The 27,317-nt window shown below is 39.7% G+C and overlaps 1 protein-coding gene across 5 annotated transcripts in view; it reads left to right on the top strand.

Annotated features, from left to right (window-relative positions):
• Nucleotides 1–27,317, top strand: part of LOC306853048 (ecto-NOX disulfide-thiol exchanger 2-like) — a 224,110-nt gene that overhangs the window by 186,305 nt on the left and 10,488 nt on the right. For 3 of the 5 annotated variants that reach the window (XM_079390213.1, XM_079390214.1, XM_079390215.1), the window contains 6 exons: nt 6,596–6,702; nt 9,833–9,947; nt 13,623–13,813; nt 20,135–20,275; nt 25,160–25,213; nt 26,611–26,713. In XM_079390213.1, coding sequence (XP_079246339.1) covers nt 6,596–6,702; nt 9,833–9,947; nt 13,623–13,813; nt 20,135–20,275; nt 25,160–25,213; nt 26,611–26,713 — 711 coding nt within the window. Of the gene's footprint in view, nt 1–6,595; nt 6,703–9,832; nt 9,948–13,622; nt 13,814–20,134; nt 20,276–25,159; nt 25,214–26,426; nt 26,714–27,317 lie in introns of all 5 variants that reach the window. The other 2 variants (XR_013782697.1, XR_013782698.1) reach the window with 1 other exon arrangement.

Raw genomic sequence — 27,317 nt, 5'->3', positions numbered from 1 at the left:
GGAAATGACAAAATGGTCTGTATCTGGATATAGTAAGGTATGGACGAACCACAAAAGCCTATTTTTAGATCCAACAATATTCCATTTATAGTTCCTTGTTAAAGCAAATATATCATGAATTATTCATTATGTTTTATGACTGCTATATAAAAAAGGATAAAAGTGGTGAACAATGGAAAAAAAGCAAAAACATTGTGACTTCTAAGCTGCACAACAATCTGTGCTTTTTGTTTGTAGGTGGCACTGTACCAATTGTTTCTGGAAAGAAATGGTGGAGAATAAACAAATGTTAAAATTCACACCACACTCATATTGGCTTTGCAGACTTGCCACAAATATCCTTTATCTTTGTGTTTGTTGAATAATCAGTGAAACTTTTTTAGTAACGTTATTCGATAGAAAACCTCATTTGAGTCTTGAGTCACATAAAACATTATAATACTTTCATGGTAACACCTATAAAGAGTAAATGCACACGAAACACATGATGGCACAAGAAATGTGGTGCTAATCATGGAGTTTAATGGGGTAATAGTATTTGCAAAAACATGCAAATGAAATATAAGGCATTATGAATTCTACTGCATCAATATACAGGCTTCATAGAAAGTTTTCCTCCTCCTATTCTGACTTCGCTGCTCTTACTATTGATACGATTGGAATTCCTGATCCGATCATGGTTCACTGTCCTATAGATATGAATAATGCTTGATTTATCAGTGATGTCATACAGTATCTTGATCTAATTGGAATGTCATGGTAAGTTTCTGCATATCCCTTCACAGTCATCACTGCACAACACCACTGATCTCAGTCTATCAGAGCATTATGCCATACACTGTAGTTGCATCCATCCTGATGTCATATAGAGATGGAGTTTCGCAAGCATCCGCAGACATAAATATATTCACCAATACGTCTCTTCTCTAGTGACAGGTTGAAATCCAAGGGTGTTTTATTGTTTTGAAGAGACAAAACATCACCTTCCCCGAGATACAGACTTCATCTGCCAGAATTTGTCTTTTCTGTTTGCTTGCTTGTTTGTGTTTCTCTGATAGATATTTCCCTCTGAAGCCTGTCAGGTTATTCTAATGGGTTTAGAACGAGGAAACAGTGACTGTACTGATTTGCTACCAAGCCTGCTCGAGCTGTCTGTCAAAGTTATCTTCTATCAGGAAAACTAGCTACAGATGTTTCATCAGAAAGGTCACGTCACCTTAGAAGCACCTTCTAGTAGCTTCCCCTGGTATTTAGCAGCGTCCAGCCTTTTATCTGCAAGCAGCAGACAGCAACCTTTGATACAAACCAAGTATCTGGCACTCTAGTAATGTCTCGTCTGTCGTGATGGTAAACACGTGCGGCGGAACAGTCGCTCTCGCAGAGGAGAGAAAGCATTTTGACAGCTGAGCATCTGTCTTATCTGAACGCAGACAGAACACAGCAAAGTAAAGAATGAAGTGCAGGATACAGCTAAAAGCTTGCTGGGGTTGCAGCCCTGCAGGAGGATAGAGCAGCAGGTTGTCGCAGTGGCAGGTGGGACGCAGTGACAGGGGAATTCTGGGTAAGACTATTTCAGCTTAAGATGCTGGATTCCGGCTGAGGCGGCAGACGGGTGCTGTCACAAACCAAATCTGTGCTTGCCCCATCTAATGGATGGATTGTAGGAAAAGTGTTAATGTTTCTGTTAACAACCTCGCAAAACCAGCTTTCTTATTATTGCACAAATATGGGAGACGACAAGTAAATATTTTCACATAATAGTTGATATTATAAATCTGTAGTATTTTAAACAAATAAATTCACTAAATGATCACTTTGCTTAATGTCATAGATGTATATTTGAGCTGAAAAGCCTTATATACTGGAGTCATATTAGAGGTCTGCAAGCCTGTCTTTAACAGATTGGGCTCGGGTCGGACTCTGGCTCATTTAACTTCTCTCCTTTAATTGTGCCCATATTACATGCAGAGCACACATGGCGACTGTATGAAATACTGATTATATTATAAATATTACACATCGCCTACGCAATACGCAACGCATATTTGCATGCATTAGCATACAGGTGACAGTTGACCATGCAGAGCATCTGGGAGAATTTTATTTACTAACACAAGTTCCCAATGCTTCGGGAAAAGCTGCATTTTGGATCATCCATGCATTTGATGATGATCCTGACTCGCCGTCTCCTCATGGATGTGCCTTTAGAGTTTTTCAGAAGCGCTCCTGCTTAAAAACGAAACTGCTTTTTCCCCTTTATTTAATGTCTTTATTGCATGCTTTGTTGATATTTTGAGTGCACACAAATAAAAGTAGGCCCTTTACAGTTCCAAACAATGAAGTCTATTACTCTTACCTTTATGAGCAAAAATGACAGCGTATTTGAAGTGTTTCCAATGCAAGTGATCGCTCTGGCGCGCTTCAGCTTGCACTCTCGGCACAAACGACTGGATATGCAGCAGTGCACATTAACCTAGGTTAAGCCTTTAAATTAACATTGTGGAGCTGTTTTATAACTATAGATTTTAGACAAGTAGTGATAATTTGAGAAGGCTAAATATATCAAACATAGGCTATGATCAACTCACTGTCTGCCGCTGGCCGCTTGGTCGTTACTTTAAAAAACAAAAAAACCTACATTTAACAAATAAAAAAAATGCTCCAAACGTTTTTCTAAATTAACTTAATAAAATAACGAAACAAAATCCAATCACTTTGCCATTTCATACAAAACTGAAATATTTTAATAGCTGAAACAGTATAAGCTGTTTTGGGAGAAGGGAAAAAGCCTATATTTTAGGCCCGTGCAGGGCTCTAAGTCATATTAGTAAAGGCTAAATTAGTTACATGCACAGCACATCCTGTATCAAAAGCACTAAATCTTTGCTGCATTTTGTCATTATAGTGCTAAATTATTCATATAATTATTGCTGTTAATAGTGTTCACCGTCTGTTTGATTACATAACATTAACTAACTGCTTGATTTTTAACTTACATTTCTGCCATATGGACATCAACTTGAGTCACCACTGATAAGCTGTTACTAAATATAATGTAGAAACTTTAATTTTCTGTAAAGCTGCTTTGCATCATCAAAAGCGCAATACAAATAAACTTGAATTGAATGAAATTATATCTTATAATTAAAAATTGACCTTGGATAGGCAGAAATAAACATTCAGATCCATACAGTATCAACCGATGCTTAATAATTACCATTATCAGCTGATATGGCACCAATAATAACAATACTAACTTAGTGAAAGACATACACTACCTTTCAAACATTTGCGTTCGGTAAGTCAGCGGCTCGAGAAACATTATTATTATCAGTATTGAAAACAATTGTGCTGCTTCATTTTTAGTTTTTTCAGGACTCTTTGATGAATAGAAAGTTTAAAACATTTATTTAAAATAGATTTTTTTTTTTTTTTTGCAACAGTATTAAAGTCTATAAATCAGGAATTCGGTTTTGCTTTTTACTACAATATTTTTTGGAAATCTGAGGCAATATAAATGCAGAGAAAGGCCAGTAACATACTAAATATAAATATGCAAATGCCGAAGGCAAGGCTAGATCAGTGCATTGTAAGTACTGTATGTGGTAGCTAAGCTGCTAGTAATGCTAAGATCATGATTTATTTTCCCAGGGAATGCATGAACATAGAAATGGAAATGTATACCATGAAAACACATAAGTCGCTTTAGATAAAAGCATAAATGTAAATGCTCATTACAGTGACATAGCCCAGTACTCTGGGGGGTGACTGAGTTATCTTCAAACGTCTGTGCCATTAAATCAACATGCTGAGCAAGACTGCTTTCAGCCATGACACTGTATAGAGGCCCATAACGAGGGCTGGCCTTGAGGCAGTGCTGAGAAGCAACACGTACCTGTGTTGCGTTATAAACTTGTGATTGCAGTTCGACAAAATTCGTAATGATGCATGAAATCGAGCTTGCACGGCTCAAGGCTGTTGTTTTGGCCTAAATCAGACAGACGTTTGACTATTACTTTAGAATTTTCATTTGTGAATAGTGAACAGGCAAAACTTAAACTAGGGATACTTTGTCATGGCAGGGTTGCTGCACATCAGGCTAAAAATACTGCACACTTACACACACCTATACAATCTCAGTGGTGCAAACACTCAGGCACATGCTCTCCATCCTGGCTTTGCCATCGATCTCTTCCATCAAATTAAAGGATGCTGAAGTCACTATCGATCGGGCCTCTCTCACTCTTGAGCATGCCGTTGCCGCAGACAGATGTGTTTGGCAGCCTTCCTGACTCTCCAGGGTTTATTAACCCCCTCTCATGGAGAGAGAAATTGGATCTCTGAGTGAATCTGCATGGGGCACGTTATACCATCAGTAATGATGTCATGCATACATCAAGCTGCTGGGACCATATGTTTTTACCTGTCAGTCTTGCAGTTACAACACTTAGGCTGATGGATTCTTTGATGTCATTTCCCAGACACTTTTTTCGGATCCATGATGCATTGCACATACAGAAACTCTTTGAAATATGATATGATAGTCTCAAATGATCTAGTCATGACAGTAGCTTAAAGGGCACCTATTATGGCCCTTTTAAGATGTAATATTGGTCTTGGGTGTCCCCAGAATGTGTCTGTGAAGTTTCAGCCCAAAATACCCAACAGATCATTTATTATAACAGCTGGAAAATGTCATTTTTGGGGCATGTCTAAAAAAGAGCTGATTTGGAGTGTATCGCTTTAAATGCAAATGAGCTTCATATTCCCACCACATCTCCAGAAGAGGGTGTTGTGTATACGTCTCTCTGCATTGCATATCTACAGGAATAAACAGCTGGTAGAAGCAACATAACTGAGAGCGAGAGAACCGGTGTTTAGCCGTACATATGGAAAGCCAAATGCACTGAAAGTGGGACGAAACAGCGAGATGTTACAGAGCTGGCGCTGATCAGTTAAAAATACTCGATGTGTGCACACAAATATGGTTAAAACACTAAGCACTATAAAGACATGGCATTCTCAAACGAGTCTGGAGTTATTTAGGTAGATTTTGAGGCACATTACCTTGAAAAATGAAAGTAATCCACAGCGTCGTCAGCAGCTCGGATGTTGGGAGAAAATGCAAACACAGAGCACGGGGATTGCTTGCGAGACATTGTTGACGTTACAGCTGCTCGAGTACTCAGAAAATGGAGGACAGCGTAAAACCGTAGAGCAGAAACTATAGCAATGCAGGGCTGTCAATTACTCCAGTCTTCAGTTTCACATGATCTCTTCAGAAGTAATTCTAATATGTTGATTTGCTGCTCAAGAAACGTCCAAATGTTTTGAACAATAGTGTATGTTTTGCCTTATTGTTTACCATCTTGGATGATTTTTTTTTCTCTACAAAGGATACGTGTGCTGCCGCCTTATGTTTAGGCCACAGGAATGCGCATAATTATGCCGCCTACTTTTTGCTTCCACTTTAATGTCATTAGCGCACCGATGTTACCTCAAAACACCGTCTAGGTTGGCAGATTGCTAGTTTTTGGAACAGAGTTTATGTCAGAGCAGCACATTCTGTCAGCAGCTGTGATTCTCAGCAGATGTTCCCCTTTCGTCCTGCGCCTTCCTCCTGTCTTACATTCTCACAGGAAATTACTGCCATGTATCTCCAACATCCAAAGCACTCACGTCCCCCAAAACAGTTGATTGACTGCCTCATCTCTTAATTCTGAACAGATGACTATTTCTGGAAGGTTTGCTTTAATGAGTTTAAATAAGTGAGACGTCCTCTCTAATCTATACACACTGAAGTAATGAGCCCATCCTGTCATAGATGAAACATTCATCTCATTAGGCTTCCACTTGATGTACTCTTAAAATACAGGAGATGCTTTGACTATCCGGCCAGCAGAGTCGATGAAGGTGAGAGGTTTGTTGTGGTAATTGAGAAAGAAGAAACATGAGACGGAACAGTTGATTTCAGGTAACGCTAGGGAATTCATTATTCTGCTGTTTAATCTTCCCAAGAGAGTCTACAAATCTGTCATTATTGACTCACCCACATGTCATTTGAAACCCAAAGGATTTTCTTTCTTCCATACACCTCAAAATGAGATGTTAGGCAGAATGCTCCAGCTGCTGTTTTGCTACATACAACAACAGTCCATAGCTGCCACAGAAGTTAAAGCAATAGTTCATCTAAAAATGAAAATTGTGTAATCATTTACTCGTTCTCATGTTTCAAAAAATCTTCTTGCTTGGACCCCAACGTTCTTTACAATATATTTAGTGCTCTACAGAAGTAAGTCATATGGGTTTTGAACGACACGAGGGTGAGTAAATGATTACAAGAGTGTTCATTTTTGGGTGAACTCTCCCTTTAACGTGATTTTTTTCAGAAGAGACAGAAATGTGATCTCATCCGTGCAGATACACCAGTCACCCCAGCTCAGTATTTATGCTGTATAGAGGGGGGTAGGGGAAAACAACATCACTTCCTTCCAACCTGACACAAATTTTTTCACTCCTCTGCACCTTCCCAATCGCCCCTCTCTCTCTTTCTTTCTTTGGACGCCCATACTGGCCCCTGCATCCCCTGCCACAGTTGAGCAGATTGTGTCTGTATTCCACGCTGCTTCCAAACAAAAGGCATGGGACCATTTCTCCAAAGCCCAACGCAAGAACCTGGACATGTGGCGAAAGCAAGCAGAGGTTGGTGTTTTCATTTCTTTAAGTGAATGTGTTTGTGCTTCACATCTTCAGAATTAATTATGCAGTATGTTACTTCAGATATTAGACTTTTCCATTTCCCCTTCCCTGCAAGCTCCCCATGAGTACTTTAACTATCCTGAAGTCCATGTATTTTCTTTTGAGTTGAATGTTAATGGTATGATAGTTTAATTGCTCAGCTCTCTCTGGTAGTGAAATGTGACCCGACACTGACCCTGAGATTTCAGCGGTTCACAACTGGCAGGTAACATTGAGTCTTTTCTGATAGAAACCATAGAAATGCCAGTATCTAAATCATTGGTACTCCAAAATGCTCAAAGCTCAGTCAAAGAGAGATTTATTCTCTGTTAGTGGAAGCTGGAGACAGACACTGTAAGCTAATTAATGAATCCACATTTTTGTTGTTGAAGTGTTTTTTTCTGTCTCTTACCTCTGTTTTCTGTGGTCATTAGGTAAGTTTTAAGACATGTCTCTGATTGTTAGTGCACAAAGACCCAATCTGGTGTCTAATTAGCTCTTTAATTTCCATTGCTGGCAACATTAATACAGTATTTTACATGGATCAGAGGGCTGATATTGTTTACACCTAATAAAACTGAGAACTCGTGCTCAGTGTGAAATCAACCGAGGACTGGACTTTCCATGTGTCATAAAAACAAGTTCCTAGTAGTTTACTGTAATTAATTCTCATGGCTTTAGATTCAACATGATTTTTTTATCTACTGAGCATGAATCATCAAATAAAAAAAATGTTTGTCTTCATAACAGCACATGCTAAATGAATAAAAAAAGAAGCGAGATGCATCAAGATGTTCTAGTGGGTAAACTTGACCTTCAGCAGCCTCCTTAAAGTATGTGTTGGAGAAGGGTAGTAATCTACAATCAACAACACACTGGCATTCAGGTCTGAATTTGTTCTAGTATGTTACGGCCACTTTTAATGATTCAATCAATTCACAAGCTGAAGCCCCATCCTTCCTTTTTTTCTAGTTGAATTTTGTGTTTCACTGTGACTGGGTTGTAAATGTTCACTTGAAGCCATTGGAACAGCTTAAAGATGCAGGTACTGTAAATGCCGAAAGAGACTCCTCGCTGTTTAAGGTAGGTGTTTAAAATGAGTTGCACCATGTCCTAAACAATCCTTTATAGATTATTATCTCATAGTTGTAATTCGTTTTCTTTTATTCGTTCCTAATAAACTTCATCAAATTTAGAGTCATCAGAAATGGACGTTTCCATCAGAAATATCGCACACGTCCATCCTTTACCAGCCCATTGTGAAGCACATTTAGACAAATCGCTATTACTGCCAGTTAGTGCTTTTGTTAACTTCATGAACTAAATAAGTCCTTGATTGACTGCCTTATTCTACATTTTAAATGACATTTTTATTTGATTTGTCTACAAATGAAACAGTTACATATAGAGTTATTTTAGTACTTACCCTGTTCTTCATCTCTGAAAAGAGCTTATTAATGCTGCGGTAATTGCGGAACTCAATAAAAGAGAGAGCTCATTTCATCTCTTTCATTTCTCCCATCAGACGACAAGAAAGGGTAATAACCCTTGATCATTTCAAAAAGCTGATGTAGTCCTCACTTGCTGTTTTCATCCTCCAATCCCACTTTTGCCCTTTGCTCTGACCACTTGACATAAGTCGAATATGTTTAGCCTCAGATATGAACAGCTTCTCACTCCAGGTTGGCATTGTGCTTGCAGCTTCACCATGGCTATGACAGGAGGCTCTCAATGCTGTCACAGCGGGGTGAAGCCTCATTTGAGAAGAAGAGAGAGTTAGCAGGCCTCTCTCACCTCTTACATTATGTATTGAAAAGAGCCAGCCTCAAAACTGTCGGAATCCCTCTAGTATGACAATGCAGGGCTTCAGGGATATGCCACGCTTTCAAGCCTTTGAACCTCACACTCGAAATGTTTGTTATAATACAGCCCATTAGTGCCATTTAAACATCCTTCGAGGAGGTTGCTTCACTCATGAATCCAGTTAGTTATATCTGGAGCAGGTGACAGTAAGTGATAGGTAATAGATGACACACAATTAAACTGTTTACTTTGCTTCTCACCCTTGGAGCAGTTTGGACCCTCGCTGCGCTTCTCTTGTAAATGTGACGGTAAGATGGCGGCTTCGGATGAGTTGTTGACCCAGAGCTACATTCAGGCTTAGCGGAATTTAGAGGATTTTCGTCCTTATTTCCTTGAGCTCCCCTGCAAGCTTTTCCAGCTATTTCTTGCGTAAACAAAGCTTCAGTAAGTGCTGATTCTGACACAGAAATGTCCAGTCACTATTGCGGGTTCTCCTCGCTTCAAGCTGATTGTTATTCCAAGCAGATTGCTATTTGCAGTTGCCTAGACGACCTGAATTCAATCACAGCCCATTTATACTGTGGGCAGCTAGACATCCTGTATTAAAGATTGGAGAAAAGTGTAAACCGGGAAAGTTTGTTGCCTTCCTGCGGTAGCCCCATATCATCTGTCCCTCTCCTGATTGGGCAGATGGGCCTGTTTGCTTTTGCGCTACCTGCCCGACCTCTGTAATTCTCAGTGAGATCATGTGTTGCTGTGCTAAACAGATGGTAATGTTTATGCCGGGCCTTTTGTTTGTTGTCAGAGAGTAAGTCTCTCTCTCCCTGTGGCGGTCATGTTGTGTCTTTGCACAGCCTTATCCGTTTGCTGTGCGCATGCCTCATTAGGCGGAGAGCTCCCCCATCAGGAGCGCCCACAGGGCAGTGCCAATGCCTAGACATCGGCTTCATCTGCCCCTGCCCTGCCCTGCCCTGCCAATCTGTGGTGGCTGTGCAATCACTTCCTGCCACATTTAAGCCCCACAGGCAGCCATTATAACACATTAAGTGTCCCTGTGCAAAGTTTGACTGTGCACATTGACAAGGTCGGCCAACATCTGGTGTCTCTCTGCATCAATACCACTGGAGCAGCTCCGCTTGCTTTTATAGCCCTTGACGAGTCCAATCTCTATTTTACAATCTGATCGAATGGCTTATTACATTTCCGGCTCATATATTTCATGTGTTAATCAAAGTGTGAGAGATCATCCAGCAGCAGTTGGGATTATAGACTCTATTCCTCTCATTCACAGGAGATCAGAAACATCCACAACGAAGAGCTGATGGGTATTCGGAGAGAGGAGGAAATGGAGATGTCAGATGATGACATGGAGGACGCCCCAGAAAGCAAGGATTCGGATGATTCAGGTATCCATCGTTCCTAATTGACAGTCTATAAGCAAAAGGGATTAATTTTTCTTAAAGCAGTACAAGCAGTACTTCCTCATTGTCTTAAAGAGGCTTCTGTGCACCAACCACATATAGATTGAATCCACTGGTGATTTGTCAGTTTTATGAGGAACCTTTTCTCAGATCACACAGCACTGATACATTTGCAGATAACCAGCTAATTTTCACAGTATAAATGGAGAGTGAAAAAAGAATTGAGCTTCATGGAAAGATCTGACTGTTTAATGACCCTTGATATATATCTGGATTCCGACAATGTAACTGCCACTTTTCGACAACTTTTTTCAATAAACATTCTTTTAGGAACTAATGAAGCTCATATAATTTCCCTTCCCTGTGAGACCTCAAAGTAGTTTTGAATCTTTTGTATCAGGAAACAATTTAGACATAAATATCAATTACTGTATGTGGCCTTTTTTCCCACACTGTAACCAGACCTGGGAATCGTAAGGAATTTAAACATGCTGGGTCTTTAATGATTCCATTAATAGTTCTTTTCGTACTTTCGACTTTTGAGGAAGTTATCCTGACTGTATTATACAATATTTCTTTATCTTGTTGGTTCTGTGATTGATTGATTGATTGATTGATTGATTGATTGATTGAGTCAACCATTTCAAGTTTAAGACTTATGTATTCATATATATGTATGAAAAAAAACTTGATGTGGGAGTAGATGATCTCTTTTGGCTTTTGAGAGATGGACCAAAAGAAAGCAGAATGAATACAAGGAATATTAAAGCTGGATTCGAACTTGCACCACCCAACTGAGCCCTATGGCCATGGTTGCAGCACCATATGTTACTTTGATGACTTTACATTCTCATGTGAGCAAATTAAGTCAAATCTGTCTGTTGGCAGCTAATTCAGTCGTGGGGATAAGTGTAATTTTTGTATTACTATTCCAATAACCCCCTGTGGTTTCCTGAATGTAGTGCTACCGAGTTGCCAGCTGCTCTTCCGGTTCATTTTAGGTTGCTTGTCACACACACAAAAAAACTGCTGTTAGAGAACCTGTACTATAGCTGCTCAGAACAGAGAATCATGGGATGGCGTAAAATTATCACTGTAGGACGTCATTGTTTTCTTGGCATCTTGAGACCACTTAGCGCACCCTCTTTACAGTCAATTTGACGTGAGACCCTCGTTGGCTCCACATATGTGCCACTCAACTCATGAAATTTGAATAGAACTATTAGAGATTCTCCAGTGTAACAGAGAGTCTGTCATTAGTATGAAAATATATGCAAATGTAATCACACGTTTACCAGGTTTGATTCACACGTCTTCTCATCTGCGACCTTAGTTATTAGAAAACAATGATAACAATCACTGTCTGTGGGTTGTCAGATATCTGGAAGGATGTCACAGGATTGAAAGGGCAGGAGATCCACATGGTTAATGAAGGAGGTAATTCAACACCCACCTCGTTTATGAAAACAAATATTTCAGACCTGCCAGTAAGACGTGCAACCTCCGTAAAGAGTGGGATTGGCTTACGCTAACCTCAGTGTGAGTTTTAGCCATATTAACTTGAGACACATTCACCTCCATCTTCACTGTGGACCAACTTGTTTGCTTTTATTTTCCCCCAGAGTTAATCAATGATAACGGGCAAGTGTCCTCTGGCAATAGCCTATAGTACAGTGTGCAAACGGGAGCTGCTTTCTTTACTGTCAGCACCCCTGGGCAGCACAGGTCGATAGAGCTGCCTGCCATGTTGCGGAAGGTGAACCTGGACGGCTCTGAGGGCAGCAGCTTGATGAGACAAATCAATAAAAGCCGCTTGCTTTCCTCCCTTTCTGTCTGTGTCTCTATCTCTCTCACTCTTGTTCTCCATCTCTCTATTTCTTCCCCCTCTAATTCACACCAAACATGCTTCCAGACAAAACACAGAATTGGTAACATGGCAGCTACCTTCATAAAGGATGCGTTCTTGCGCCCGTGGGAATTGCCATTCCATTGTACTCGGTCTAGCACGACAGAATGGCCATTAAGCAAACTTCAGTGGTCTCAAGACACATTTTTTCAAAGACGAGCTACCTTTACCAGGACATAGCATGGTAAAAATGTTACATTTATGCTGTAAGACAGGTTTACATAGACAAATGATTAGAAAACTACGCTCAGACCCGACAGAGACTCGACACAGCTGATTCCAATAAAGTCACATTTTGCGAAATTCTGGTGAAATTTTGCAACACAACATGGAAATCTTTCGCCCTCACGTAAAATTCCAGAGTGCTTGGATTCCTATGGGAAACCCCTGTGAAAATATGCAAACTTTCAGAGTTTGTCGTTAGCATGCTGCTAAGCTAACAACCTGACACTCTTAAACATAAAAAATACAAAGCACATACAAAAATATATTTTTAAAACTATAATGAGCTGCTTTATCAATACTTCTAATTATTGCATGGAATGCAAGTATATTTATAGTCAATAGGATCATCCCAATTCACGTACGTATGCACTATTCTATGATAAATGTGCTCACGCTGAAAATTCCTAAAAGAAAAAGTGCACTTAAAATACCCAAAATTAAGTGTGGAATGTTGGACACTTCGTGCACTCAACTGTTGCAGCTTTAATTATGTTGCGGAGGCTGAGGGGCTATCAGACTCTGATGTTGAATGACAAAATAACCCTATATAATTCATACACTACACGGTTGAGTGCATAGTGTATAGTGCATCATTGGGGATGCTGCTAATATTACTCATATCCACCATCTTGTATTTTTGATTGAATTCTGGGATTGTCTTCTTCATGAGGGATATATTCGTTGTTTCCCTTTGAATTTGGCCAAAAAGAGGTATCTCAAAAGGCGGAATACCATTGGGGCCACTTAAAATGCAGTCTAGGTAGGTAGTTCGCTAGCAGAGCCGAGACAGGTAATGATGCGTTTCCCTGCAGACTTTCGACGGTGTTCATAGCTCAACCTGGCTTTCCTTATCTTCCACCCACGTCACTCAGATGCTCATCCTCTCCCTTTTCAGAGCCGCATAAGCAAAGACCCTTCATCAGCCTCATGATCAGACGCCCAGCTGTTTCCCCCGCTCCCTGCCCAATCTGAGAGGGACACGCTTCTCGCATAATCCCGTTATCTCCTCCCACTCGACGCGGAGCAGAGGTGGTGTCTCTGATCATCGGGTTGTTAAGAGACGGCTGAATGACGGAATGTCTCGGTGTGAACAACCCTTTTGCGTCCGTTTTAATTACAGTCGTTTGATAACAATGCCCATGGTACATTAAGTCAAGCATTAAGTAATACACTTTCTCTCCATTTAATCCTCTCTAATTAGCCTCTGAAAGCAAAATGAACGCAGCAGTGGTACTGAGGGTCCTTTCATCTCGGTCCATCAGCAGAATTCTCTAAGCAGCTTTTGAGGAACGCTGTTTTCTTCTTTCATTTCACCCTTTCCAGGCCTCACCGCCACCACCCCATGACTTATTACTTCGCACACGACTCTTAATATGCGCCTCTTCTCTTTCTGTTCCGTTATTGGTTTTCACCCCTGCCTCCTTCGCTCGCGTGTCTCTGTCTGATTATTTCCCTTTCCTGTCGTCAATACAATTGTAATTTTTTTTATATCTCTCCTACTCCCTCTCTCTCTCTCTGTGGTCTCCCAGGGCCGCTGGCTCAGGTGGAGGCTCTGAAAGAAGAGAACGACAGTCTGCGGTGTCAGCTGGATGCCTACAGGAATGAGGTGGAGCTTTTGAAACAGGAGCAGGGTAAAGCGCAGCCCCAGCGCAGCGAGGAGGACGCCACCCGCCAGCAGCAGCTCAGCTTCCTGCAGCAGGCTCTGCAGGGTATGCAGAAGGTACGCACAAAGTCAACACGGCATACAGCACAAAATCACTTTCTTACGCAGTGTTTTTATCTCGTTTCGAGTAAAACTTTCTACAAATCATTAAAGGGGTCATATGATGCTTTTTTAAAGATCATTATTTTGTGTATTTGGTGTAACAGAATGTTGGCATGCTTTAATGTTCAAAAAACATTATTTTTCAAAGACTGTACATTATTGTAGGTCCTCTATGCCCCACCTCTCTCAAACGCTTCGTTTTCTACAAAGTCCCTCCTTCCGACAAGCACAGTCTGCTCTGATTGGCCAACTGACCCAGAGCATTGTGACTGGCCGAACACCACAAGCACGAGTCGGAAATGTAACGCCCCTTTCCATAATCTCGAGCTTTAGCGTTCAAAATAAAAGTGAAGACAGTTAATAATGTCCTTAGTTTTACCATCAGTTCAAACCGAGAGGGGAACAGAATCTCGTGACTGACACACAGCAAGCCGCGGTTGTGTGACCGTGTTTCCATCTCTCATACATGCGAGCACACACAATCATGCGCACGCACACACACGACGCTGCGCTGTCACCCCCCCCCCCTCTCTCTCTCTCTCATACACACGCACACACACACGATGCTCAAAACTCCACATTTGAACAGTCAATAGCAAATACTTAAACTAATAAAACATACAGTCATTGATTCAGAAGCTCCAGATTGTCATTGCAAAGTCAGAATTACCGCCTCTCCTAGGTTCGCGAAACGGTCGTCCATAAAATGCGTTGCTTTTCTGTTGTAAGTAATCTTAATGATTCCTAAATGCATCTACTTTCGGAAGGCCAAATAAAGTGCTTTTGCTTTCACCTAGAAGCACACAACGTCTCCCTGACACAGCTGCATCAACACTACTGCAGTTACTGAAACCACACCTTCTTTCTTTGCGTGAACATTTGGACGGCGTTATGCAAATCTTCCCACATCGTGATGTAGACATGTGGGGGCGTGTTTGAATGAGCCGTTTTAGGGGGCGTGGCAGAGTCTTAACTTTGATAAAGAATATCTCTTTGGTTTTGAGACTTTAGTCTTTGCAACTTCAGGGATCTTATCTATGCATGAACAGCTTGTAACTCTCCAAAGAGAAAGGAACACTTGAAATCGCATCATATGACCCCTTTAAAATAAGGGAAATTTATTTGCTTTTATTATTATTAGTTGATATTATGAGCAATTAATCCATGCATTTCTTAATTTGAATTTCCTTAAAAAATGAACCTTGTAATTTTTAATTAAAAATAAACTAAATTTTCCAGTGAAACGGCAGACTATGCCAGATTTTTCCCTTTCTTCCAATCAACTGCATTTTTTTTTATTAAAAATGCAATAAAAACAGTAATTGTGAAATTGTGGTACAATTTTAAAGGGCTGTTTGCTATTTTAATACATTTTAAAATGTAATTTATTGCTGGGGTCAAAGCTGAATTTTCAGCATCATTACTCCAGTCTTCAGTGTCACATAATCCTTCAGAAATCATTCTAATATGATGATTTGGTTTTCATTTATTATAAATTATTATTGGTGCTCAATTAATAATAATTGTTCTTATTATTATCATCAATATTTTATGGTGATGCAGTTTTTCAGGATTCTATGCATTATAAAAGTGGTTTGTATAATGTATTATAATATATGTATTATACATTATTTATCTATTCATTGTTATGCTGTGGAAGATTTTTATTAATCAAGCATAATCAATGTGACTATGTCCATATATATTAATGAGTTATTCTACTGTTCATACTAGGCATGTATTTAACTGTGTGTGCTCAAATATGATGATCTGCCATTAAGAAAACGCATGAGATGGTCTTGTGCTGACATGTGATGAACTGCTGAGACCTCTTTGTGTTCCTATATGCTGTCATGAGGAGATATAGACTGGGGTCAAAAGTTAATAAGCAATAGTGGCCTGAATGATGTCTTATTTATGAAACCTATATAAGTGTATTCTCTGCAGAGTCTCTCAGCTTCATTATCTCAGATAATAAAGTCTATCTACTGGCATCAAAGCCTCAAGACAAGAGGGTGATCTCTCACAGAAGCCACCACAATACCTTTAGAAAGTATAATGCATTCAAATTCATGACAAACAAACCTTCAAATATTATAATGCATTTTAACTTTGGATACAATTATTTATCAAATGTCATAATGCATTACAGCATACCTTTATAATGCATTATACATAAAGGTTTCAAGTAAAGTGCCGAGGCTTCATTTAAAAACAAAAAAATCATCACTTAGCCATAGTTTTTGTTTTAAGCCTAAATTTAGGTTGTTTAGATATTCTCACTGGAAAATTACCAAAAATACAGAAAAAGAAAATATATTTCTCAGTGTTGAACTCCATGCAGCGCTGCTGGAGGTTTTTGAAGACACAGGCGGATGCTTGTTGGTGGTTTGGCACAAAAAGATCTGTGCCGGTAACCAAACAGTTGTCGTTTCAAACCCAGCATGGGGTGATCCATGAGCCACCACTCATCCTTGTGTTTACAGTCTTACACACCTACTGCTTCCTCACTCGCTGAATACAGCGTTGTTATGCATGAGAGTTTAACCGCAGGGAGTCCCGAGCCCAAACACCTCATTTCTACAGATCATCTAGGTCATCAATCACACACACAATAATAAACACGAGATGTTGAACATGTGGAATGGAAATTTAATCTGCCCACATGGGCACAAACTGTAGACACCTCCCACCCATCAAGCACTTTCATCTCTTTTATCAAGCGTTATTTTATCTTCTCTTGAAGGCTGCCGCTATTTTTAGCTATCGTCCTCTGTTCTCCATTGTTCTTCGCCGCTCAGAGTGACCTAAAGATCTGAGGGTGATTTTCAGCTAGGTTTATTTTCCCAAACCGTGCATTCACACAATACAAACTCACATGGGCAGAGTTAAATATGTCCCATGTTCTGTCTATTTTTGTACCTCGCTTTACTGTACCTATCAATAGAGCACAGAGTCCTGGTCACCCTCCTGTAAGCCCAGCACATGCAGATGTTCCACACGGCTTTGATCTTGTCATGTGAGCGTTATTAGGCCATGAAGGAGACCCGTTCTGAGAGGGCCGTTTGTCTCACTTTGAAGGTGTGCGCTTGCCGCTAATGAGCCTTAATGGGATTCTGCATATTGAACATTGCTGTGGCATGAGATGAACTCGCTGCCCGGTCACACATGAACCGCACACAGAGCGATTTGTTCGAGTTAAGTGTTCACTGATCTCAGGCAAGATCTTGAAGACGGCATGTTATTCTGTCACATGAAGTGAACAGCGCAGGCCATTTCTCCGAGTTGAATCACTCTCAGATGGCATGCTAGGCTGCGGAGACGTTCTTGCTCCTGCACTCAGAGCGTGTTAAACTCACACTCGGTCTGATTTATTCATGAGGAGCAGGCCATGAAGGCAAACAAAAAGGTTACATCACCACAGTTTATGTAGCTCAGATCGCTCCTGGCTTCTGAATGCTGAGCGGGATCGGTAATGAGAAATCGGAGCAGTCTGAGGCACCTCGTGGCTTCTGATTTATTAGGCTTGTCAACAAATTAGCATGCTTGGAAACATGGTATGAGAAATGTGTTACATAACGTGTTACCTGAGTAAATTGTGTTACGTCTGTTTATTTATTTATTTAATTTTTTTCCGAAAATGTCTATTTCTCTCATTTGAAAAAGAAAATTTTTGTTACATAAACTACTGTTGCTCACCAACAATACATTGATTGTGTTAAAAAAATACAGCAAAAACAGTAATATAGTAACATTTTATTACCATGTAAAATAAATATATTTGAATATATAATTTATTCCTTTGATGCAAAGCTGTATTTTCAGCATTATTACTCCAGTCATCAGTGTCACATGATCCTTCAGAAATCATTTTAATACCCTAATTTGCTGCTCAAAACACATTTCTGATGATCAGTGTTGAAAACAGTGGTGTTTTATATTATAATAATCTATAATATTATAATAATTATTATATTAATACTATAGAAAAGAACAGCATTTATTTGAAATAGAAATCTATTACTTATTACCATCTCTTATATTAGATTAGATTATATATATTTGTATAACATAAAATTAAGTTTTTATTTATCTATTTATTTATTTTTTACTTTTTCATCTACCAGGCAAAAACTATAAGGCCAAAATTAATAGCACACTTAATCTCAATATGCCGAACAGTTTGAGGTATTATTCCCATCTGTAGCTGTTTATAGTATGTTTGAGCAAAAATAATACATAACATAAAACATAAATCCCTTCATGTATGAAGCATTCTTATGCTGGCAGAGATGTGCATATACAAAGCAATTTACATATATTCAGTGGGCACACACTCCTCCGCCGAGACTGGCAGCTCAGAGCCTGTGTGTGTGTATGTGTGTGTGTGTTTGTGTTTGTGACATGAGGACACAAATTTGTGTAATAAAATGGGTATGACAGGTATTACAAGGAGAAGGTGATTTATGAGGACATTTCCCCATGTCCCCATATTTCAAAAGGCTTATAAATCATACAGAATGAGTTTTGTTTTTGAGAAAGTAAAAATGCAGAAAGTTTCCTGCAAGGGTGTAGGGTTAGGTGTAGGGCGATAGAAAATATGGTTTGTACAGTATAAAAACGATTACGCCTATGGAATGTCCCCACAATTTACAAAAACAAGTGTGTGTGTGTGGTTCTGTATCCAGCTTTGGATTTAATCAGTCCCTCACCTGAGCCGCTACAGACATACAAACATCCTCAAGGCACAAAATCTATTTACTCGTCTCTGACTGAAACGCACACCGTCCAAATATTTTCCCTCCCGTTTCTGAATGTCACTGGCACAGCACCTCTGGAGGTCGGGGAACAGCTGTCATATCAGCTGCATACTGTTGAAATGTCTTTATGAGCTAGAGGTAATCAAATAAAGCCATATTCAACACAGTCATAACACCTGAGATTGAATTATCTGATAGCAAGACGTCTCAAACCCTGGCGAGCAGTCCAAAAACGACATATTTGGGTATCGAAGTCTTTCTAGGTCAAGGACGTCTACATAATACCTGCCGCTATCTTATCCATTAGTATTCCCATTCATCTCAATAACAGTTAGCACAGGACCTCTGGAAGTGCTTACAATCATATTAATCGCATATTAATTCGGACAAACCACATCTTTTTCTCAGTTTTGGCTTTTCATCCACACTGAGATGGTGTTTTTGTCTAGCTTTTGAAAAAGCAGTCCTAAGTGGATAAATGTATGCTGTAATGATGATTGTGAGAACAGAGGTTCATGAAAACAATGACATGTTCAGTCATGTGCTGCATATTGTTTCAATAGATATGTATGGTTTCACTATTTACTTAATATTATTGCTTAAGATAAATGCTAGTTTTTACAATCTTCATATTACATTCCTGCAAAGATGATAGAAAATTTACTCACAAATCCTGCCGTTTTCAAATATATTGAGAATAATGTGGATATTCAAACTCAGAAATCACTTGTAAATTACAAAGAAACAGTGATTAACACATTTAATTAAACATGAAATTGGGAGAAGAAACGCTTTTTCTTGTAAAAACATATTCCAGTAAGTTTTATTCATGAGTGCAGCACTCATTTTTTACGATGTATATTACATGAGCCAATGAAATTGCATCTGTCTTCTTTACTATTTCCAATTTTTTTTATTCACCCATATCACTTACAAACAACAATAATCAGCCCATCATTCAATTAAAATCATGTGAAATTGCCGTTCCACATGAATTCACTGGCCAACTGGCAAGTAACTGTGTTTTATTTACCCACCAAAGCCAATGTTGAAAATCTTATTTGGTGCTTAGTGAGTGTTCATTTTGGATCCCGCTAGCACCTAGCTGTGATGTTAAAGGCAGCAGACCTTGAAAATACATTTCACGCTTTTAAGAGCCATGTAAAAAAATACTGGGCACCGCTTGCATATGTTGCTTGCAAGAAAACTACTTTGGAAACTACTGTCCGTCAGTGCTTTTTGGGTGTAGCTGGGATAGCCACTACATCCACTACTCTATTCTAACCAGCCAAATCTGGACCTATTGGAACAGGTAGACGTAGAAAGCCATAGATATTCAGACATCCTAACATTCAGTTTAATGAAGCAGCTCAAACTGGCATCAAAGCGATGGTGCACAGCATGTGTTCTCTTTAAATACTGATGAACTGATCTGCGTGTGGCGTCAGGCCTGTTGAGCTTCTTATAACGCTCGTGTTTTTAATGTCGTCGTTTTTCCTTTGTGCCATTTCTCTAGCAACTGCTCAAGCTTCGTGAGGATCTGAAACAGAGAGAGACGGAGCTGGAGAAGAACTCGGAGGAAAAACAACAGCTCGAAAGCCAGATCCAGACTCTGAAGGATCGGATTCAAGCTTTACCCACATCACACGCTCTGCCCGTGAGTAACAGACGGCTCTCTGTCTGTGCGTGTGTGCTTTTAACTCTGTCTGCATTCGCTGTGTTCTGTCTGGTGAGGAGATGAGATGAGATGAGACGGCTGTCAGTTTGAGGACAGCGTGTATTAATGAGTCTGTCCTGCTGAACGCTCTCCAGGGATTCAGATCAGAACGGCAATATCTGATTCCCTACGCTATAATTAAAGGAACATGAGCTCAGGATGAGCGTCGGTGTACGAAACAAAGAAAAACAGTGTGAAATTCTTGCATTAGACTCCCCGGTTTACAAGCAAGCAGACATTTGAGTGCTTTTATATTAATGCGTAAACATAACAGGCATAATTTGAGAGATAAGATGGCAGTGATGCAGTGGGGATGGATGTTTGGAAAATAATGCAGGTAATTTTTGGTTTTGGTAATTGGTAGGTTTTGAACTTGAAGTCATCCTATCTATACTGATACGGACCTCTGGTACTCCCATTGTAATAGACATAAATAAAAACAATGAATAAATAAACAAACATTGATGTCTGATTAATGTTGTACATCTTTAATTTGAGTGTTTTTAGCATTAATTCAAATTATGTTAATATAACTAAAATTAAATATTTTTAATATTAATATAAAAATTTAAAATGTTATCCTTTTTTTATCATTAAAAAAATAATTTTAACTCCCTGGGTTAAACCACTGGTTTAAAAAAAAATAACAATTTCTATCTAATTTCTATTCCATTCTAGGGTTTATTTTTTATTTATTTTTTTTTTCTCCACTTTGCGCTGGAATTTTTAATACATTTTCAGCTCGACACACAATGTTATACATATATGAAGAGTTCAGATGCATCTTTCTCAGGCTCTCATGTGTAGGTAATTACAATGAATTAGGTTCTTTAGGTTTTCTATTCAATAACTTCTAAATTTCTTTATTTATATAAATGGATTTTTAATGGATTTCTTCAACGGATTTCATCCTCCTACTCGTGCTAATCCTGTCCATAATAGTCACAAAGAATTACTTTTTAAATGATCATCTTTCTAATACTATTTCACACTTAAATGTCATGTCTTTTTTTATTCTGACTGTTAATTGTCTGTTAACACTGTATTGAATTCTTGATGAATTCATGTTGACATGCACATTTGTGTTGTCACATTGGAGTGTCATGCTCTTGATGGTGTGGCATCACGTAGTCTTGAAGTGAGAGAAAAACGCTCCTTGCAAAATCACGCACCTTCCACTCCGCAACGTTTGCACAGAGTTTATGTGGATAAGCAGTCCCATGCAACAAATTCTAAAGATTTTTGCTCAAAATCAGGACAGGAAATGCAAAACAATCTTGCGTTTGGTCCTCTTGAAGCGTTGAGGTGTTCAGTACGATCAGCGGCTACAACAAGCCACTTTCAATTAACCGTGTGTCACCGCCGCTGTCCTCAACAGAGCTCTTATTCACCAAAACACGGTGACTGTGCTGCTTAGGGGACGAACGCAGCAAAAACCTGCTCGTTCATGTATGAAACTTGGGAAAAGTGACATTTAAGTCAGACTGAGTTTCAAATTTAACTTCCAAAAGGTAATGACAAATTGAGAAGGCTAAACGATGCACGCCCCAAATTTGATAGCCTGTTATCTTGTACAAACAGATGTTGTTATCTCGCTTTTCCTTATCTGGTACCGTGGAGCGGATCGTTTTAGGTTAAGTTTGGGGTTTATCACCTCCAAGACTAATCATTTTGGAAATGGTTGGTCGGCTACTCATCATTCAGAGCAGGAAGAGAAGGAGAAATGTCTGCATGTGGTACAGCAGCGGGTCTGCTTTGATTGGCACTCTGCGGTGGAATTTATCTCGGCACCACTGATCCATGCTGAAGGAGAGTTCAAGGCATCAGCGTGTGCATTGATGAATCACCTGAGACAGACTCATTAATGGAAGAAATGAAAATCAATTTTAACGCAGCCGTTCCTCCTATAGATCTGTGCCCATCGCTTGCGAGAGCAGTTTATTGTTTTCTGCTGGATGAATGTGTTGTGTATGTCATACATCAGTCTGTACGTGTGCGTCTCAGTGTTTGCTCTTCCGTCTCTTGCTGTGATAAGCTTCATTAATATTTCTTCTAGAATCCTAGAATATCTGTGATATTCTAAGAGTTTTGTGCGCTGTCCCGAATTCACTCACTGCATTAAAAAGCAGTAAACTACGAGAGGCCATTTACTTTTACTAAGCAAATATTCAGTAAATAACAGTTATAATAAGTATTATCAATTACTTATTTATTTATTTAATGTGTTCTTGGATCCCCTTGAAACAATGTATTATTATTATTATTATTTATTAAATATTTATATATTTATTTTTGTGTACTTGGACACCCTTGAAATAAATTGTTGTTGTTGTTGTTGTTGTTGTTGCTGTTGTTGTTAATTATATATTTATTATTTTTGTGTATTAATTGCAAGAATCAAAATAATTTTATTTTATCATTTATTTTATTTTAATTAAACAAATATAGAAGTCCACCGATGTGGTCACATACTGTACACCTGATTCATCTAATTATACACTGCTCAAAAAAATTAAAGGAACACTTTTTAATCAGAATATAGCATCAAGTCAGTTAAACTCCTGCGATATTGATCTGGTCAGTTAAGTAGAAGAGGGGGTTGTTAATCAGTTTCAGCTGCTTTGGTGTTAATGAAATTAACAACAGGTGCACTAGATGGGCAACAATGTGACGAGCCCCAAAACAGGAATGGTTTTATAGGTGGAGGCCACTGACATTTTTTTCCCTACTCATCTTTACTGACTGTTTTTCACTAGTTTTGCATTTGGCAAGGGTTAGTGTCACTACTGGTAGCATGAGGCGATACCTGGACCCTACAGATCCTACAGAGGTTGCACAGGCAGTCCAACTCCTCCTGGATGGCACATCAATATGTGCCAGAAGGTTTGCTCTGTCTCCCAGCACAGTCTCAAGGTTCCAGGAGACAGGCAGTTACTCTAGGAGAGCTGGACCGGGCCGTAGAGGGTCCTTAACCCATCAGCAGGACCGTTATCTGCTGCTTTGTGCTAGGAGGAACAGGATGAGCACTGCCAGAGCCCTACAAAATGACCTCCAGCAGGCCGCTGGTGTGAATGTCTCTGACCAAACAATCAGTAACAGACTTCATGAGGGTGGCCTGAGGGCCCGACGTCCTCTAGTGGGCCCTGTGCTCACTGTACGGCTCCATGGAGCTCGATTGGCATTTGCCATTGAACACCAGAATTGGCAGGACACTGGCTCATCTGGCGTCCTGTGCTTTTCACAGATAAGAGCAGGTTCACCCTGAGCACATGTGACAGACGTGAAGGGTCTGGAGAAGCCGTGGAGAACAGCATGGCCGGTTTGGTGGTGGGTCAGTGATGGCCCGGGGAGGCATATCCATGGAGGGATGCACAGACCTCTACAGGCTAGACAATGGCACCCTGACTGCCATTAGGTATTGGGATGAAATCCTTGGACCCATTGTCAGACCCTACGCTGGTGCAGTGGGTCCTGGGTTCCTCCTGGTGCACGACAATGCCCGGCCTCATGTGGCGAGAGAATGCAGGCAGTTCCTGGAGGATGAAGGAATTGATACCATTGAATGGCCCCCACGCTCGACTGACCTACATCCAATAGAACACCTCTGGGACATTATGTTTCGGTCCATCCGACAATGCCAGGTTGCACCTCAGACTGTCCAGGAGCTCAGTGATGCCCTGGTCCAGATCTGGTAGGAAATACCCCAGGACACCATCCGTCGTCTCATTAGGAGCATGCACCGACGCTGTCAGGCATGCATACAAGCACGTGGGGGCCATACAAACTACTGAGTACCATTTTGAGTTGCTGCAATGAAATTTCAGCTAAATGGACTAGCCTCATTTTTTCACTTAGATTTTCGGGGTGTCTTTGAATTCAGCCCTCTGTAGGTTGATCATTTTCATTTCAATCAAACGATGTGGCATCCTTTCTTTCCTTACACATTACCCAGTCTATATCAGTATAGATACCCAGCATGATATTTTTTACCATTGAGATTTGATGTGTTTTTAAAGTGTTCCTTGAATTTTTTTTAACAGTGTATTTGAAGCCGAAGCGATCTTCTTTATAATGCAAAGTGTTTACTTTTTCTGAAGAATATGTCATTGGTGCTTGGCCCTCTAAAACTTGCCGTTGGCCAGACAATATTTTCATGATTTTTTATTATATTCTGGTGCCCCCAGGGCCCTCTGTATGCTGACACGTGTCAAAAAAAAAAAAAAAGCCAGACAGAGCCTTTAATATTCTGGTATCTAGATATGGCTTAGGTCTTTCACGGGATTTCTTCACCTGTTTTATCACAGCCGAAAATTGCAAATCAGATCACTTAGAAAAGTAATAATGCGCCTCTCCTCGACAAGCCGTGTGATTTGAGATATCCTTCATGTATGTAGCCCAGATGGTGCTAATCCAAAGTTTAATACATGGATTTGAGGTTCGTTCAAATCCCTAACCATAAGCATGAGCAATAACAATAGCGATGCTTGCCTTGGCAAACGCCACCTAAATATTCCGTCAGCATCCGGTTGCGTTACTAATCTCAGCAGAGCGGCTTGAAATGGCTGCCTTCACTCTGCGATTCCGCTGCGCTTCATTAGAGTTTCATTGAGCAGGACAAATGCTTTGGAGCTTTGCTGCTTATTTGGCATTTAGAGAAATCCATTTGCAAACGTGACCTTCAGTTCTCGGCGTGTCAGGCCTGTGATTCGGCTTCCTGCCCCGCGGTGTGTCCTGCATCCTTTCGTTTCCCCGTGTGAACGTGTGTGAGCGCGAGCCTGTGACATATTACTCGCTGACAGCTCTCTCATTCTTTTAATTGTCTAGCTGGAGACGGCCAAGCGGGAGGACAGAGGCGACGAAAGCGCCAATCACGCCAGCGTAAGTGAGAGACGCTGCTCTCCGTCTTTGACTTTCATCCACATCACCGCTCCTCATCACACCTCATAGAGACACCTTCCATGAGTACGGTACACTGTGGGGTGCTATGGCTTTTTTGGGAAAAAAATATGAATGTTAGAAGCACAAATCGCACAAAGAAGTTTGTTTTATGTTGTTAGCTGAAAATGTTAGCCTTCTATGGGCTTTAAACGTATCAAATGTCTGTAAGGTTTTTTTTTTTATATACTTGACTTTCTGACTTGATTTTATGTCCACAACTATTCAAAAGATTTTGAAAAAAGTTATTCTCACCAAAGCTGCATTTAAAATTCAAAATATATAATAAAATAAAAAAAAAAAAAAATATATATATATATATATATATATATATATATATATATATATATATATATTGTGACACATTATTGGAATGTAAAATAACCATTTTCAGTTTGAATATATTTTATTTCTTGTAACCAAAGCTGTATTTCCAACATCATTACTCCAGTCTTTAGTGTAAATCAGAAACATTTCTGATTATTTATTAATGTTGAAAAACGTTGCGCTGCTTAATATTTATTTTTGTGGAATCCATGATGCATTTTTTCAGGATTCTTTGAGGAAAGTTTAAAAGAACAGCATTTATTTGAAATCGAATTATTTTGTAACGTTATAAATGTCTTTACTGTTACTTATGATCTATTTAATGAATCCTTGCTGAATAAAGTATTGATTTCTTTCCCAAAAAAAAACAAGAACTAACAGCGAACGTTTGAAAAGTATTGTAAAGAAATGTATTTATATTTTTATTTATTTATACATTTTAATACTTTTTTATTTTAATAAATGTTGTTTTTTTTATTTTAAATATTAAAATTGTTTGTTTAATGGTAGAAAATAACAAAATCACAACAAAATTAAAATAGTTTTAGACATGCTTCTGGCATGGTTGCAAAAATTGCAAACCATATAGAAAATAATAAAAAAATAAAAAAGGATCATGTAATATTGGTTTGACTAAACGTTAAGCACCTCCTTTCACTGACCACATATAGAAGCATATTTTGCACCCTATTCATGGAAAGTGTCTATTATTCTGTTCCAGCCTTTTGTTCCTTCCACTCTGCTGCTCTTTCTCTCTACATTTTCCTTTCTGTGCATCACCCTATACCCTGTTCTGTTGTCCCATCTCCCCTCCTCCATCCTCTCGCAGAACATGACAGATCATTACAGGCCAATCCAGCACAGGAGAACTTTATTTGTCACGGGATAAATCACTCTGACACAACTGGGCGAGGAGATTTCAGCCCGTCAGAGGACCAGGGTAATGAGGGGAGGGGCAGAGGGCCCCGTGAGAAGAAAACCACTTTCTCTTTTGTTGTTATTTTCTACCATAGGAGGCGGCGGCGGCCGTGGTGTCCTGCAGCCAGGAGAAGGAGAGCCTGCCGGAGAAAGGGCCTCCCAGCCCGGTGAAGTCAGAGAGAGAGGCTCTGCTCGTGGGTAAGCGTCGAGGGGCAACTGAGAGCTCTTTTCACACTTTATCTCATCAGACACAAGACTGTGAAAAAAAAAAAAAAGAAAAACTTCTCGTTATTTTCATCAGCCACAACTGTCTTCTAGGGTGCAGGTGTTAATTGCCTGGCCAAAAGAGCCTCAAATGAGTCACCTCGGATGCTTTTTACTGAGGACCTTTAACATGTCATCCGCAGCACAGCCGTGAGAGAGAAGCTGCCAAAATCCATGGCCAAAAACTGTCTAGGTATATATTTTGAGAAACAGCCAGAAAGGAAGAAATAATTGACTCTGGACTGTTGAATTATTAAAAATGAATGCACACCCTGAGGTGGCACCGTGGCCACAAAGTGGAGAGGCGATGATTTTCAATCATTAACTGATCCCAAGTCACTTATCACATGAACATTTGTTTATGTCAAAAAAATTTCAGGTTTCCAGAATGAGAAGCTGATTGTCACAGCATAAGAGAAAGATGCATTCCAGATGCGGATGTGTGTAGTGAAGAACGCTGCATTCTCTGCATGTGTAATTGGCTTGGCACAGCATGTTTGCCAGGGTTTTATTTGTATTTTATTTGGCTTATTTGCCA

This window comes from Barbus barbus (assembly GCF_936440315.1).
Source record: "Barbus barbus genome assembly, chromosome: 33".
In the NCBI taxonomy this organism is placed as follows: domain Eukaryota; kingdom Metazoa; phylum Chordata; class Actinopteri; order Cypriniformes; family Cyprinidae; genus Barbus; species Barbus barbus.
Note: the sequence above shows the minus strand (reverse complement) of the source record. Positions and strands in the feature narration are given on the sequence as shown.